The following is a 17,605-nucleotide window of genomic DNA, read 5'->3' on the forward strand; positions in this document are numbered from 1 at the left end:
GCCTCTTGCCTCTCTTCTTCAAGTCAAAGGACTACAGGGACTTTTCTTTTAAAAAAAAAAAAAAAACCCCTTGGCCTAATGGAAAGCATTAAGATGGATGCCTTTGCACATTCTAATACCTTAGAATACTTTGAAGACTGTAATGTCTCACAAAGAGCCAGTGTGCATTTAGCCTTACAGTCTCTCTGGGGGTATTTTCAGTATAAATGCTGAAAAGGCCTTTGCTGCTGAAAGATAATCTATATGAAATTTGGTTTTGAACAGGAATGCAGCTGAGTGAAGCCAAGCATACACAACACAAAGGAGCCTGCCATTTGCCGTGAAGTGTTGTTCTATTGCTTTGCCAAACGAAAGGCATCAGCTGGAAACTCATGCGGATCTCTCATACAGAAATAGGATATGCCATGAGGGGATCACCCAAAGGGAACAGAACATCTTTCTTGTTCAAGATCCAACCATGTACCTGTAGGATTCCACCAAGGTATTGCCTGATGAACAGGCAATATCCTGTGATAAAAGGATTACTTATTTATCCTGTTCACACAATCCTAACTGGAACAATGATTTCAGTGCCTGGGTGTAGAAAGGTAATCCTATCTTTGAAGTGAAGTACTATGTCAGAAGAAAACTCTCTTCCAGCAGAGGCCAACTATAATTTTGTATAGCAGGAGTGTAATTTGGGTGGTGGGTTAAACTCTCTTTGAGAAAAATGGACCCAAGACTTGGAACAATTAGAGATCTTCAGAGGATGCTCTGCTAGATGTCCCAACACTTCATGAAGTTCAGTTGCTTGGTACATATAATAGAGTTTAATCAGCTACCAAAATAGCAGAAACTAATATTGTGTAAATGGATGGAATGGATATAAGAGGGTCTGGAAAGAAGGGAAGAGCATGAGTCAAGTGAACAGTTCTAGTGAACTTCTTTAATACATTTCTGGCTTGTGAGCACAGGGGTCACCTTTACGCTTGGTCTGCGAAGGAAATGAGGCAACTGTTAATAGCTGTCAGAGGTATGTACCTTAGTCCAACAGCTGCAATGCTCAGTGCATCATAGATACACACACACAAAAGAAAAATGGTAACCTGAACAATAACAAAAACAAGGTGAAAATGAAAAACCAGTCCAAATAAGATAGATTCAGTAAGAAAGACTGCCTACAAAAATTTCCCAAAGGCTTACAAGCTAAGAAATCACTGTAGAGAAAATTCTTCACCTAGCAATTGCAGCAGTCAAGGGAGAAAGTGGGAATTGGTGCTTGTTCTTCTTGAGGATTTGCAATGGGTAAAAACAATGAGAAGTGGGGAGTTTGAGAAGTGGTTGGCAGGTTTAAGCTCCAGCAAGCTTCTGAGAAATGCTCTGTGCCCAGTTCTGAAGCAATATATATGCCAGAACAATGAGGAAAGTAAAATGACATACACAGTATGCAAAAATTAGCTACTAGACTAACCAACACTTATAGTCAGTCTAAGGCAGCATTTCTCAGTCTGGGGGTTGGGACCCCTGGCGGAGTTATGAAGGGGTGATAGAGGGTCACCAAAGACAATCAGAAAACAGTGTTTTCTGTTGGTTGTTGAGGTTCTGCGTGGGAAGTTTGGCCCAATTCTATTGTTGGTGGAATTCAGAATACTCTTTGCTTGTATGTGAAGCATAAATCCCAGCAACCACAACTCCCAAATGCCAAGCTCTATTTTCTCCAAACTCTACCAGTGTTCACATTTGGGTATACTGAGTATTTGTGCCAAGTTTGGTCCAGATCTATCATTGTTTGAGTTCACAGTGCTTTCTGGATGTAGGTGAACTACAACTCCCAAACTCGAGGTCAGTGCCCAAATAACAATATCAACCCCCCCCCCCACAACCTCACCAGTATTCAAATGTGGGTGTATTGGATATTTGTGCCAAATTTGCTCCAGTGAATGAAAATACATCCTGCATTATGATTCATAAAGGTAGCAAAATCACAGTTATGAAGTAGCAACAAAAGTAGCATTATGGTTGGGGGTCACCACAACATGAGGAACTGTATGTATTAAGGGGTTGTGGCATTAGGAAGATTGAGAACCACTGGTCTAAGGGGAAGGGTGATTCTCCTTTATTGACAGAATGTAAAGGTCTAGGGGGGCTTTCCTACCACACAATTAGAACAGAATTATTCTACTTTATCCTGGGATTTGCAGTTTAGGGAGTGATGCCTATAATTTTAAGCTAAATAGAGATCTAGTACTTTCAATTAACCCACAATTCCTAGGATTCTACAAGATGAAACCATGCCAGTTAAAGTGGAGTCATAGTGCTATAATGTCAGATCGATGTAGTTCTAGTTATTTCACCTTGCAAGCAAATACTGACAAATCCAAGTGCCAAGAGGAGGAGACTAACAATAGACTAACAAGTAAATGCACTGTTTCTATTTTTCAAAATCTCTTGCTTCTCACTCAGTTACAAGTACAAGTAGAAATTGTCAAGACAAAATGTGATATGTTTCCAATGGCCACAGATTCAGAATGTGCAACGACTTGTACTGGATCAGATTTTTTTTCTTAACTTGAAATATAATTGATATAGTATGTAGGACAGAGAAGCACTAAGTGAAGCAGAAAGTATTATGCTATACCACAACAAAAGAAGGTTAGACTGTTGATAAATTAGGTACAGATTTCTTTTAGTACGTTATCTTTAAAATAATGTTCTTTCAGGTGCAAGCATTTCTAAAAAAAACTAAAATAATTTCTGCATAAATCTTTGAATGTGTTTGAATATAGTTAAACCTAATGCATCAAATCAAATGACGTCATTTAAAGCACTTGAATATTTTTTGTAAAATCTCATTTTTTTTCTTTTTCTGGAAACCCACATTACTGGGGGAACCATGGTGGTGATGATATATTTTTTCATGAAGAAAACATGGCAACTATGATTGGCTCAAAAACCCATGGCACAAATTCACACATATTAGAAGCTGTCTGTATTTTGTGCCACTGCTTTTTGATCATCTGCAAAGGTTTTGAACAAATGTGCACGTATACCTTGAACGACTGTATAGGATGCCTCAACAGAGGAAAGGTTGGTGATTACGGTGACATCATCATCCCGGTTGGAATTTTCAATATCTATAGTGATGGACTTTTCCATTTCCCGATGGAGGCTTGTTACTACACCAGTAGGGCGAGTTACATTGGTCAGGCGTCCTTCGTGGTCATAACTGAAATATGAAAAAGACCCACTTAGATAACTCTAGAACACACAAACCATCATATATAGTTACACTTTCGGTAAATAAACATTTGTATATTAATGTGAAATATTGAAGGAATGAAGGATAAAGGAAGGCAAAGCAGGAATACCATCTAATTTCAGCTAGAACAAATAAGATGAATTATGTTTGCCATATCAAATACAAGGAGGACACACCAGAAATAGAGGGAAATAATGAACTGCTAGATGAAGGTGCCAAGAAATTAGAATGCTAGGACCAGAAAGATGAATACTGTAAAAATTGGGGAATAACTCATCTTATATGAACGTCACTGAAAAACGATTATCTGGAAATTCTGTTAAGCTTTCTGATATCTTTACAGAGTGCAATCACATCTTTTCTTTGCCTCAGCTTATTGAGCAACCCCTTTTCCATCTTCTCAGGGTTTTTTTGTAGGGCTGGGCGGTTTCGTTTCGTTAATTCGTAATTCGTTAAAAATTCGTTATTTTTTTGTTAACGAAGCGATAACGAACCATTCTGGAGCAACTTAAAAACGAAACGAATTTTTCAATTCGTTTCATAAATGCTTCGTATTTCGTTATGTATTCGTTTCGTTATTGGTTTGAGGTCGTTTCGTTATTATTTCTGCATGTCTGGGACAAGTTTTATAGTTGTTTTTTGTTTAATTAGTGAAAAAAAATATAATATCACACCAACAGTCAACAACAGAGGGAGAGGGAAGCTTCAGAAGTTTTTTTAGCGTATTGCGCGATCGCGGCCGCCATTAACGAATCGATTCGTTATTGTTTCGTTATTGTTTTGTAATTTTTTTACCATTTACGAAATTTCGTAAATATCGAACTTTTTTTAAGGAAAATTTCGGAATTCTTTTAAATATCGAAATGCAAAAAACCCCAAAAAAACTAATCGATTTTAGAAACAAATTTTTCCGTTGTTACCAAGGCCTGTTTTTTTGTCCTCATGAGAGACTACCTATAAAAGTCTGCTTCCAAATTGATATGTCTGCATAGGAATATCCTGGTGGCTCAAATCAGAGTGCCATTGTCACCACCAGTTTGGGGGTGGGCACAAGAGAGGTTTCAATTAGGAAAACCAAATGTGCCAGAAAAACAAAAACAAAAGAGTTAAAATACTATTCTTGTATGCAAATAAGGTTAGGTTGCTTAAGAGATTGACAATATTTTAACATAAACACTAACTATATATGATATTATAATTGTGTGTGTGTTCAAGTAAATTTCATAGGTTTTTCTTAGGCAATGAATACTCACAGATGGTTATGCTATTTCTCTCCTCTGAAATCCAGTACCCAGTCTTCTTTGGCAGTCATATAATATAATATTATATTATATTATGTTATGTTATGTTATGTTATATACTATTAATAATAACTATAGGAAACCCATTTTATTTTTCTGAGAACATGTGACAGCACCCCAACAGTGAAACTCCTACCTTTTGAGTTTCCAACTGACAGTAAAGACATAGCCTTTGTCTCTCCAGATTCAAAGTGACAATTTTAGCTTGTTTTAAAAACTCTTTTGTCTTAGAATTAGTTTTAAAGAAGAGTTGGACTGTCTGCTTCTAATTCTAGGCCCTACAAAAAAGGAGTGCACTTTGGATTTGGCTCTTGATTTTTCTGTAAAATAATATTTCCCAAACTCTGTTCTTCTAGGTGTTTTGGACTTCAGTTCCCAGAATCCCTGATCACTGGCCGAGGCAGCTGAGGCTTCTGGAAAGTTAAGTCTCAAACACCCGGAGGACTACAGTTTGGCAATCCCTGTCTTAAGTATGCAGGGTAAATGGGATTCAAAGTTTCTGAAATTCAGAGATCTGAAACTCATGGATGCCTCCAGTACTCAAGATTAAACTGTGATTCGCAATTCTAGTAATTTGCACCACCACACCTTGCCATCAGCCTTGTCCTGGCAGCACAAGCCTTTCCTCGCTCCGTAGCTTGGAAATGTCCATTATGCTCAGCTACTGGTTGTTGTATGATGAATTATGTTTTTAATTATGTTTTTATGATTTTATTTATTTGCCTTATTTATATACCGCCTTTCTCAGCCCGAAGGCGACTAAGGGTGGTTTACAAATGGCATAATTTGATGACCTCAATGTTGTATATGTATTTTATAGTGTTATATTGTAACTCTGTCTGACTGGCCTTGATCCCCATGTAAGGCACTCCGAGTCCCTTCAGGGAGATGGTGGCGGAATACAGAAATAATAATAATAATAATAATAATAATAATAATAATAATAATAATTCAAATGGCAAGCACAAACTATAGCTTTGCTACTAAGTTTCTGCTGTTGTTATGTGCCATCAAGTCATTTCTGATATATGATGGCCCTCATGCCAAACTATCGTGGCATTTTCTTGGCAAAATCTGTTTAGAGGAGCTTGGCCTTTGCTTTCCTCATCCATGGCTTAGATGGGATTTAAGTCATGGTCCCCAGAGCTGTAGTCTAACACTCAGATCACTACACTACATTGTCCCAGTTGTACTATAATAAAAAATGTATGTGTGAATATATGTCTTTAAATCAACTTGTGGTGACACCATGAATTTCATAGGGATGTCTTAGGTAAGAAATACTCAGAGGGCTTTGCCACGTTCTTCCTCTGAGATATAGCATATTTGTTGGTGGTCTCTCATTCAAGTACAATGGGAATCAGATAATAATATGGACCATAGCCATGCAACATGGCCATGAGTCTAATATAGGAACTCAGCCCATGTTTCTAATTCTTCTGTAGAAAATTAAAGAACAGAATAGGGAAGAAGGATTTTGAGATTGTTTAGGAGAGTCTGATATCAAAATGGAAACGAACATGTCTATAGAATTGGTAAGCTGGCAAGAGAACTAGATGTTTCTTAGGAAAAACTACAATTGAAATATAAATGCAAATGTTAGAGATACAAGGAAGGGAACGTTCCCTTATATCTACATTTAGCTATAGGTATCATGTCTGCTTGCACTTGTAGATGTGGCCTCTACAGTCCAACGTTCTTTACAAAACGATCAATACAGAATCCAACCATCAACATACTTAGAGCCAACAGGGGACCTATGTCAGATTTCTTTGTCTGGCTTGCAATAGATTGAGAAATGTTTCTGAGTCCCAACAAGTAAAAGCCCCTTTCTCTCCAGATTTATTTCTAAGCCCCTCTAGAAACATTGAAAATAATGCCTGAGGAAAACCAAGAGTGAGACTATGCAGGAATGTATTTCAGTCCATGTTTTTCTGGCACAGATCAGAAATTCCTGGGCTGAGCATATGGGCAGAGACAACTTGTTCTTTAATTTTTAACAACTGCTCAAGCTTCTGTTTTGACTTGGGGCTCTAGCTTAAGGGCCCTAAGAGTCATCTGAAAGCAAAACAAAAAGTCGATTCTCCAAATCAGAAGTATGCCCCCACTGAATTGTGCTTAATGCCTGATTCACAAAAGCAAAATGGTTGGTAAAAGTAAAAGCAATATGATGTAGACCAGTTCTAACTTCATCATTTGTCATGGTTTTTTTTTTTTATTTTAATTGGGCCATTTTTCTCAGCCCATCCTCAGTTAACAACTTCAACTCTGTTTCCCTTCCAAAGTCATGGAAGGCAAAGCTGTTCAGAAAGCGCATAGAGATTTGTCAGAAACTTCACAGAAAAAAAACCAAACAAAACAAAATGGGTGTTACTGGATTTAGACACAGTAGTTTTTAAATGTTTAATATGTTTTTAATTTTAATCTAATTTAATTTTAATTTTTTGGAATTGTATGTGTTTCAAGGCAATAAATAATTGCCTCTATGTAAGCCGCCTTGAGTCCACTTCAGGGTAGAGAAAGGCAGGGTATAGTAAATAAATAAATAGTAAATAATGATTATTGCTTGGGAAATAGAATCATAGAATCATAGAATTGGAAGAGACTTCATGGACCAACCAGTCCAACCCCCTGCCAAGAAGCAGAAAAATTGCATTCAAAACACCCCCGACAGATGGCCATCCAGCCTCTGTTTAAAAGCCTTAAAAGAGGCTTTTAATTATTAATGTATTATCTCACAACACAACTGGTAAAAAGCAAATTAAATAATGTATATGGAAATAATAATTTATTTTGATAGAAGGAAAAAGTCATCTGGTGCAAAATGCTTGCCTTTTGTTTTTAAAATACAGTATTATGATGAGTACCAGGGGAGAGTTGTGTATTTAGCTTTTCCAGAGGCAAGTGGGGAAAAAGGAGGAATAGTGACATGCCATCTAGACAACAAGGACAGATTTGTACCATTGGGTACGTGCATCTGTTCAAAGCTTTAATCTAGAAATCTAGAGGGATAAATAAGCATCTGACAAACCAACATACAGGCCGTACCATTTGTTCCCATGGAGATATATTTGCTGTTGGTTGAGGAAAGAGCTGAACTGATTGTCTTGGACAATCAGTAACATGGTCTAACTCTGCCATGAACTGAGAAAATACCAGGGAGCTGCAAATGCATTTATAAAGCAGTATCTATGATTTTCTCCAGTAACTGACAAAGACTTATGAAAAGTCGGCTCTCTGGCTGTGGAACTCACTCCCAGGGGTCCACTCCCTGCTCTCTTTCCATCGGCAGAGGATGATGTTTTTATTCTGACAGGCCTTTGGATTTTTATTATGGACTAGTAGCATAGGTGTTTTGTGAAGTGATGTGCTGAATGTTTAATCTTTCATGGATAATTATGTTTTGAAACTGATTTTAACCATGCTTTCCCTTTTAAATAGTTATTTCATTTCTTTTAAACTAACGTAACCTAGTATTTTAAAATTTATATATTTTATGTTGCCTGGACTGAACGTCAGTGCATGAAGTTCACTTCTAAAACTTGCAATGTTTAATTCCCACCACTTTTGTGTGAAGACCCAGTCATTTCTCAAATAAATTTCTTAGCAGTTTGACCCAAGGGACTGAAAATTCAGCAAAGCTTAGCCAAATCCATATGAAACTTTGGGCTGCTTTGCACACTGGACGATTCCCAGTTTGGTGTGAAAAAGAGTAAGATGCCACTTCTTTATATCTTCAGGTAGTGGTTGTTTTCATGCCAGTTGCATGGCAAATCTATTTTTGGGCATTGACCTAAGTTTAAAGGCACTATCCAAGTTTCTGCATCTTTGTTAGAAACTTAAACATGTAGACAAAACCCCAGTGTGGATTAACTTCTTCATGGATAGAATGGTAATTCATTAAATCTGGTTTTCTGCCATATTTTCTGAATGTGTGATATTTTAAAGATGGCAGCAGAACCTATTTCTGCAGGATATCTAAGGCCTCTTCTATACTGTCATATAAAATCCAGATTATTTGCTTTGAACTGGATTATATGGCAGTATAGACTCATATAATCCAGTTCAAAGCAAGTAATGTGGATTATCTGCTTTCATCATCTAGATTATATGGCAGTGTAGAAGGGACCATAGTTTTAGTTTTAAAAGTATGCCCCCAAATTTATCTAACTTCAGCTCCCACAATTCCCAACGGCTGGTAAGATGGATGGGATTTCTGGGAGTTGAAGTCCAAAACACCTGGAGACTAAAGGTTGAGAAGCACTGGTATAAACCATATAATTCAGATTCTTTTCTACTTACATAATAAAGTTTATTGCTCATACTATGTTGGATGAGGAATGCAATAACATTATTGTAAGCTAACCTTGCAAACAAGGATTTATGGAGCGATCACGCATCTCCTGTCTTCCAAAACAATAAAGTAACTTTATCTGCAAGATCTATGGAAATAAACCTATTGATCCACAAGTAGTCATTTTACAAATGACCGGCAGATGGCAGTGTTTTCCTACTTCTTTGATAAACATCACAAAAAGTCAAACAAATTCCAAAAGATGGACACCCTCAAAACCATAGCTGTTTCTCACTTATATTAGTCATACTGTTTTGAAAAAAATCTATTTGAACCATGTTTATTTGGTGTGGACATGCACATTCAAGGTGCATTAAGGGCAAGCTAGACCAAAGTGTCTTTTACAGGATCCATCAGGAGCTCATGGCAAATTCCTTGAAAATCATGAACTTGCTTCTCTCTGACCAGATCCAGGCAGACCATTAATCACTGGCTCCTCTGGGGACATGAGGGAAATTAGGCCAGTTTCCCTTGTGTAACTCACTCTCCCCGTCCTGCTCTGCATCCTTTAAAAGCACTCTAAATGCTCTTTGCTTAGTCCTGGCCTACCAGAAGGTAATAACTACAATTGGAACCTCACATGAAACAAACATGACTCAAGGGCAAAAACAACCATGTGGTGGCAAGGTTGAAAAATGGGACATACGCCTTCTCTTTCAGCACAATTGCTTCCTGGTTTAAACTTTCTGCTGTTTATCAGACTAGCATCCTGTTCAGTAGTTAGAAGATGATAGAATTGCCCATCTCATATATTACAGGATCTGGACTTATGACTTTTAACATCTCACGTGACCCACAAAGCCTGCCTTTGCAGACTGGTAGTATAAAACATGAAAACATCAGGGCATCCCCTTGGCAACGTCCTTGCAGACGACCAATTCTCTCACACCAGAAGCAACTTGCAGTTTCTCAAGTTGCTTCTGACATACAAACACACATACAAAGCTTGGCAGAACACTAACAGAACACTTTCAAAGGCAGTCCAGATTTGGGGCACTGGGGAATTAAAGGCTACAGCTCTTTCCTGGCTATGGGGCATATTAAGATTAACACTTGTGGCAGGGTCTCCCAAGATGCCTGTTTTTGTCCCTTCCTGCAATTGGGTGTTGCCCCACTCTGCAGCACTTTGGGAATCCTTCAGTTGTGATGCAACCAGGCTGTGAGATACACACACACACACACACTGTTAGATGTAACTGAAATGCGAGAGCTCTACAGCTTCGCTGCTTCATCTGTCAATGCATTATCTTGAACAATGCGTATTTTGTATTGAATTGGCAATTAAAATTAGGGTCCAAATTCAGTAAGATACTTGCATTTTCATAAGTGGATGTACATCTATCAGTAAGAGAATTAAGCATTTTGGCAATGTCCACGTTCAGCAAGGGGCTGCCATGACATTGATGCATAAGGGAACCACTGAAGCCATCAATACACATTGGGACCAATGCAATATGGGACTGATGTGCTAAAGGAGGGACAATGCACATCGGTAAAGCCCACTGCACATCAGAATACTCTTGCTAGTGTAGTAACATGCATCTTTGCAATCCATTAGGATACTTATGAAACTCATGAGCGGATGCCTCCTTGTGAGTAAATCTACTCTCTTTGTAGGAGTGTATGTATGGGGAGCGGGAAAATGCAGGCATTTCTCTCCATTAGACTTTTGTTGCTGAAGGAAATTTTCCATTAGCCTTCCAATATTCCAAAGAGTGGCTGCTAGAAACCGTTAACATTCAAGTATTTGTTGTATTCATCTCTCTTGTTTTTTGATGTGATTGTGTGCCTTCAAGTTACTTTTGAATTATGTTGACCCTAAGGCACCTAAGCTGCGTTTCTAAATGTTCAAACAATGTCTTAAAGTACTGTGATGCTACAAATTGGAGAAAATTTCATTGGGGAGCAGAACTCTCATGTAAGGACAGCAATGCCTTAATTTTCTGGTCATCTCTGCTTTTCAGCCTCCCACATATAAGGGAACTTTCTGGTACAGCAAATATAATTCAACCTTGTGTCTATACTAGTACAAAGATGGCATATAACTTAAATCATATCAGATCTGTGATCTCTTAGAAACATATCTGAAACAAAGAGTATTCTGTTTCAAACATTGCATGTATGCATATGCACCTCCTTGACAGTAATTACCCAAGCTGAGTATTTCATATGGCAGGTTTGTGGGCTCTCTTTTCTTTGTGGCCGCAACTTGCACTTAAGGGACAAGAACAAAAAGGACAGATACCATTTGGTAGGTAAACATTTCAGCCATAGCCAGATGTATTTGAAGTGGGCAATTTGTGGCTCTCCAGCTGCTTTTGCAATGCAAATCCTATCAACTTTAGCCTGCACAGCCAATGGCAAGGAATGATGAAAACTGCAATCCGGTAACATCTGGAGGTCTGCACAATTCTCCATCTCTGAGCTATAATGACATTCCTGCAAAACTGAATTTGTTTGCATCAGTACTGGCAGAATGTGACTTAGCCGAAGAAATTCTACTCCCCATTCTTACAGATATACAGCTAAGGGCTAATAAGGGAAAGATAATGAGAGTCTGGTATTGTGCAGATCATGCTTTTTAAAAAGCCCAGCATGCATATCTTTCATCTGTTGTATTTAAAGAGGAAATGTTGCTTTTCTAACCTACCTGTTCCTGAAATGAGAATAATTTTGGACTCTCCCAAAATTATATAAATAGCACAGAATTTGTTCACAACTCTTTGAATTCAATTTCCTCATCAATCTCAGGAATAAGCAATCAGTAGAGCTAATCAATGTTTTATCTGCCAATATGGAGCATAATTCCAATATCCTGACATTTGAACAGCAAGGCCTGTCATTTGCCTTCCAAAAGAAACTGCAATATCGAAATCCCTGAAGAGAGGAAACTTAGTGGTGTGTAGCCATAATCTATTAGGTTATGAGCTGGGCAGAACGAGTAGGGAAAATAAATATGCTCTGTCCTTCCAGACAAGGTTAACAAATTTGGGTGTGATTCTGTTAGTTGCTATACAAATGCAGGCATGTTAAATGCTCATAAATGATAGCTATATTTCAGCACTATAATAATTCAGCCTCTCCAGAAAACACCCCTAATATTAGCAAATGTATATAAACCACCTGAACGTCTTTGTTGAGCAGTGGAGGAAATACTTGTGTGACATTTTCCTGCGCATTTGTGTTGCATTCAAATTCACAAGAGGACTAAACTCAACTGCCAATCCCAACTTGGGTAAACTTGGGTAAACTGAGCAAAAATAATTGCTAACTGGAACTACATGCTGGATGTTTCATTATAAATTTTAGCCTTCATTCAAAAGAGGCATTATTATGTTATGGAATTATGTTTCAAATTACAATGTATAGTAATATAGTATTTTTTTTCTCTGTAACGATTGGTTCTAAAACATCAGTTAATCCACAGTCTAGTTTTTGTTTACCCCAATTAATGTATAGTTTGTTGGTTCTCTAATTCTCTGCAATTGTCTAATTCGATCCTCTGCTCATTCCTTGTCTCCTCTTTTGAGCTATCCCATATTTTGTCATTTCCAATAGATTACACATGTGCTTGGAACCCCAATCCATTATGAAGCCCTACTTGTTTCTCAAATAAACAGACAATGGACATGCACTGAGATTTGTGGGGAGGGGGAAGTTCTTACTCATAAAAAGTCGTCCATCCTGTCTCATCACTTTTGGTTGCCAAGAGACCACTGTTCCCATGATAGGTCATTAATCCAAGTTCCAAAGTCTGGGTTGACACTACTTTAAGACCACCATTTGTGCCAACAGCAAGAGTCACAATTTGATTGTCAGGCATTAGAAAATGGCGTGGCACTCCGTTTGTATCCCGTCTAACTTTTAGAGAGTTACCATTGTTATCAATCACCTCGGTCACATCATTATCGGCACTATAGGTGAAATTATATAGATATTCTCCTGTAACAAGGCTGAGGGTGTATTGGTGGATACCGTCAATGTTGAAGACATATAGTTCCTGCTCTCCTGGAGATGCGATTTCATACTGGTTGAAAGCATTAAGGACAGGCTTGTTTTTGCTGACAGCCCTGATACGTATATTTCCAAGGTCTGCTATATAAATGGTGCCATCAGGTGCCACAGCTAAGGAGGAAGGAGTATTTAAGATGGCATCAGTGGCATAAGCATCATCGCCAGCATAGCAATTACAGTTGACATCATTTTTGCAGTCACAGTCTGAAGCTGCTCCAGCTAGAAGGCAGATTTCGCCATTAGTTGTGACCTGACGAAGACGATTAATTTTCTTCTCATCTGTCTCACTGATGTAAAGAATTCCTGTGTGAGAGATGGCAATGGCACTAGCTGACTCCAGAGCTGAATGAATGGCCAGTTTGCTGAGGGAGTAGTCTATTCCAGGAACCTGGCAGTGCATCGGACGGCCAGCGATGATGCTGACCTGATGGTTCTCTGTGATTCGCAAAATGACGTTGTTCTCCAGTACATACAGAGAGTTATCCATAGGATTGACAGCTAGGTCAGTTGGCCATTCCAGACGCACCTATGAGATAATCAAAGTGTTATGATTAGATTTTAAACTGTGTGAGACAATGCATTTCTTGGAATGCATACAAAATTCATCCAAGTTTTAACAGTGCAAATAAAGGAACGTATAATTCACTTGTACAGATTTCTTAGTATTTCTTTAAAATACAATTACTGGATAGTTATATAGCCTTAATACAGGATTACGATATACACTTGTGTATCAGTCTAGAAATTTTAGTAAACAAAGTTGACACAAAAACCTGGGTCAGTGTAAGTACTATACTCTAATACAGTGGTTCTCAACCTGGGGTCCCCAGATGTTTTTGACCTTCAACTCCCAAAAATCCTAACAGCTGGTAAGCTGGCTGGGATTTCTGCAAGTTGTAGGCCAAAAACATCTGGGGACCCCAGGTTGAGAACCACTGCTCTAATACTTCTCCACCTTTGAATACAATGGCAAATGTCACAAGCTTAGTCTGTCTCTGGAGAACCTAAAAGAAACGCCAACCCCTTCTTTGGCCTTTACTGCAGCCCTTGAATGTCTGGGTAGGAAAATAGTGGCAGTGATGGCTGTTTGACACTTCTTCTCAAAGGAGCATCAACAGAGAAGAGGAAGTCTGTGTTCCTTTGCGGTTCTCCCATGACAGACTAAGCTATCACCTTTTGCCACTCTACTCAGAAAAAAGAGTTGCTAATTTTTCTGATGAGTTAATCCTGTATCTTAACTTGTATCGAACAAGGCATCACCCCTTTTCTGAGTTGTTAAAGGCCTTTTCTGAATGACAGGGAAGGGGTGGCTGACCCCCTTAGACAATGTTTGCATTATTCCTTCTCTGCAGAATGACTCTCAACTTATCCATGTGCCATATCAAAATGCACTATTTTGGCCCCAAAACCTGCCTTGAGGTCAACATGAGGTCAACTCTTACACAGGTAAGTGTTACAGAGATTTTGAGGGAGAACAAATTTTATTAAATACAGTAATGCTACAGCTCTGTTCTTCCCTTACTTATGAATGCCATCTATTGCAAATAAAGTTTTATTTGTTCATTTGGCAATATTACATTTCACCTTACAGTATGTATCATAAATATCTTCAAAATCCTCGTTCCAAGTAGACTGAAATATACAATACTTCCCAAGGAGAACAACTAGGCATTTATCCAAAATAAATAGCCATCTGTTTTGTTACAAAGGGGAAGCAACACTCTACCTGGCTGACATCCATGCTGGAATCACAGCTTAGTGGCCGAACAGCAGTCAGGTCATTAGAACCCAGCAGAGTTGATATGATTCCATTCTGATCAACTTTCCGGATCATTGTAGCATCAACAAAATACATAAGGCCATACTTATCCACTGCAATTCCTACCAGGGTGTAATGAAAGCAAAATATGAATTCTCTGACCTCATGTTTTTGCTGATATATTTATCACACATACAGATGATTGTGGCTGTCACTCACTTGTGAATGATTGCTCCTGGGCTTTGGAGCTGAGATTCTCTATTGCATCAACACAAAAAGTAGTATTCTGAGTGGAAATGAGGTATTTGGCTTTGGATGTTCAACAAACTTATTTCTAAGCTACCATTAAGATCAGTAGTTTGAGTTTCCTTATTCCTAGTATGTATTCAAATACATGTAAAATGTATTTTACATTTTTAACAGATGATCTAATTCTTTCTAATACCACACTGGAAGTTTTGGGAAGATCCTGCACACCATTTCACAAATGTCTGATGTCTGTGCCATTTGGCAAGCTGTGCCCCCCAGACAGGAATCAATTTCACTTCCCTTGATTTTCATACTGCATTTGGGGACATGCATGAATTACACATGACAGTTATCCTATGTCTCCAAGTATGCATGCTCTAATTTTACATAAAAGGAATACTGAAATAAACAAGCTAAGAATGGTATATGTATACGGTTATGTAAATCATGGTTGTTCGTGAGCTATACAAATACAAACCCCCGAAGGTAAAATAGCTAAAAAAAATCTTTCCAACCCAATCTTGGAGTTTCTAAGTTTTGAAGCCTTTTTATCCATTATGTTGCATGGAAGCCCATAGTCTGGCCATAATAAAAAAAATATTCATTCATTCTTCCATTCAGGTCGTTTGTCCATCAATGGACTCAAGCAATCACTTACAGACACAGTAATTCCCTAAATGCTGTTTTGAGTTGCTTCTTGGTGTATAGTCGAGCTCTTTTCTTGTCAAAAGGACATGGTGCTCATAAACACTATATTACCCCAATATCATTAGCTAGCCCTTTTCCTACCAATCATTGGCGCCTTCTTGCTTTGCTCTTGACTAGTCTTTACTCTCCGTCCTTTAAAGGCCTCTCTGTTTTCTCCGGCTATTCCTGCCCTTGAGTAACAGAAGTGTGTGCTGTTTCGGTGTGGAAACAGAGCCTTTTGTTCACTGCTGTGGCAGAAATGTCACTCTAGACAACCAGCTGTTAATGTTGCCTGGAGCAGGCAAGGTAATAGCTTGTGCAGTTGGTACTATGAACCACTGGCCGTCTCTACTCAGGCAATTATTAGGCACTTTTTCACTCTCCAGAAGAATTATATTTTAGACAATTGAGCTTGCTTGCAGTTGCCTGTTCCCACCAGGGTACAACTGATTAAGACATATTTTTATATTATTTTATAGGGGAAATCAAATAAGAAGGAGTACACTCCATTTCCATTAAAAAGAACAAAGAAAAGCCCAACAAAAACTTGTGCGATCGAGATAGTTCTCAACCTACTGTGAGGAAACTACAAATTAATAATAACTCAGCAAGCAGTGATTTAATTGCTGGATAATTATATCTAGAGTCACTTTAGTTTCCGGCCATCTTTTAGGTTCCCTTACCTCGTGGGCTCATTAACGTGGCATCCACTCCTTTCCCTCCATCGCCACATCTGCCCTCATCAAAAGGCAGGCACTGTTCCCCGGTCCCAGCCACAACTTCCGAATTAGTGGCAAGGTCCTTTGCACCAGTAAGGCTTCTGACTCTGTAAATGCGACGGCTGTTGGTGTCCGAGACATAAAGGGAGCCTGAAACAGGATCCACAGCTAGATAGTACTTGTGGGCAGGGTTGTTGCTTTAGAAGACAAAAAGAGAGAGAATATGACGACTCAACCTGCTCCATGCAAGGCTTTCCAGAACAGATTGAGTGATGACCAAAGTAGCTTTTGGCAGGATAAACATAAATGAATCTCTTTCAGGCCATGCTGATGGCCACATACATTCCTCACCCTTTAGCTTGAGGGCATCCCCCCCCCTCCTCCCATTGCATGGTAGATAATTTAATATTAAGTTTGGCATAGCCTATCTATCTATGCCTGCTTATTGTTCCTTTGCTATAATGGTTAATGCTTGGCTTTGGATGTGAAAAACTCACATTCAAATCACCTTTCTGCCATAAACTAGTACTGGACCATGGCTAGTTACCAAGTGTATGTCAGTTGATCAACTTATGCTTGTAGTCCTAAGTATACTTACTTAAGAGTACATTCAATTGAACTCTGTTTACTTCTGAATAAACATGGATATAATCAGGCTACATGTGTAGGACTTAGCCCTTAACTGCTAAACTCACCGGGGATGGACGGATGGGGGACAGAACCTGCCCTGTACCTATAGCTCTGATATGCCTTCGTTTCTTGTCACTCTTTTTTTAACCATTACATCATTCCATTTTCTTTTTTAAAAACTGGGTATAAGACACTTTTATATCTTCATCATAGTGGGCAAGGAATTTATATGCGGTTCTCATTAGCTTGATTTTATAGATTTCTCTTTACCAGTCAAGTGAAGGCTTTATAGAATATGGCTGTTCCACTTTCGTAGTTTGAAAAATAACATCAAAGCCACAGTAGAATGTATGGGAACTCAACATGAGTTGGCTTGTGACAAGTAGCTCTAAATTATTATTTTTAAATGTACAGCATCTGTGCCTTCCCCTAAAATCCTTTACCCCATCCTCTTGCCATGGCAAATATTAGAACATATTATAGCCTACCCTGAAGCAGCATAAAAGATGAATTGTCTCATAATTTTTAATTGCAGTCTTTCCCCTTTCTCATCCTTCACTCTTTATGGAAAGAATTTGTATAAAGTGCTTTGTAACTCTTTATAATAAGGTAGCTAAGTCCATAGTGGACTACTACTTAGTACTGCAAAATGCT

At 38.5% G+C, this 17,605-nt stretch overlaps 1 protein-coding gene across 12 annotated transcripts in view; it reads right to left on the reverse strand.

Moving 5' to 3' along the window:
• The window catches only part of TENM2 (teneurin transmembrane protein 2), a 1,067,106-nt gene that overhangs the window by 34,261 nt on the left and 1,015,240 nt on the right, over positions 1–17,605 (reverse strand). For all 12 annotated transcript variants that reach the window (XM_060765004.2, XM_060765001.2, XM_060765000.2 and 9 more), the window contains 4 exons: positions 16,286–16,518; positions 14,634–14,788; positions 12,559–13,433; positions 3,030–3,205 (listed from right to left, as the gene is read on the reverse strand). In XM_060765004.2, coding sequence (XP_060620987.2) covers positions 3,030–3,205; positions 12,559–13,433; positions 14,634–14,788; positions 16,286–16,518 — 1,439 coding nt within the window. The remainder of the gene's footprint in view (positions 1–3,029; positions 3,206–12,558; positions 13,434–14,633; positions 14,789–16,285; positions 16,519–17,605) is intronic.

This window comes from Anolis sagrei, chromosome 2 (genome assembly GCF_037176765.1).
Source record: "Anolis sagrei isolate rAnoSag1 chromosome 2, rAnoSag1.mat, whole genome shotgun sequence".
Classification (NCBI taxonomy): Eukaryota; Metazoa; Chordata; class Lepidosauria; order Squamata; family Dactyloidae; genus Anolis; species Anolis sagrei.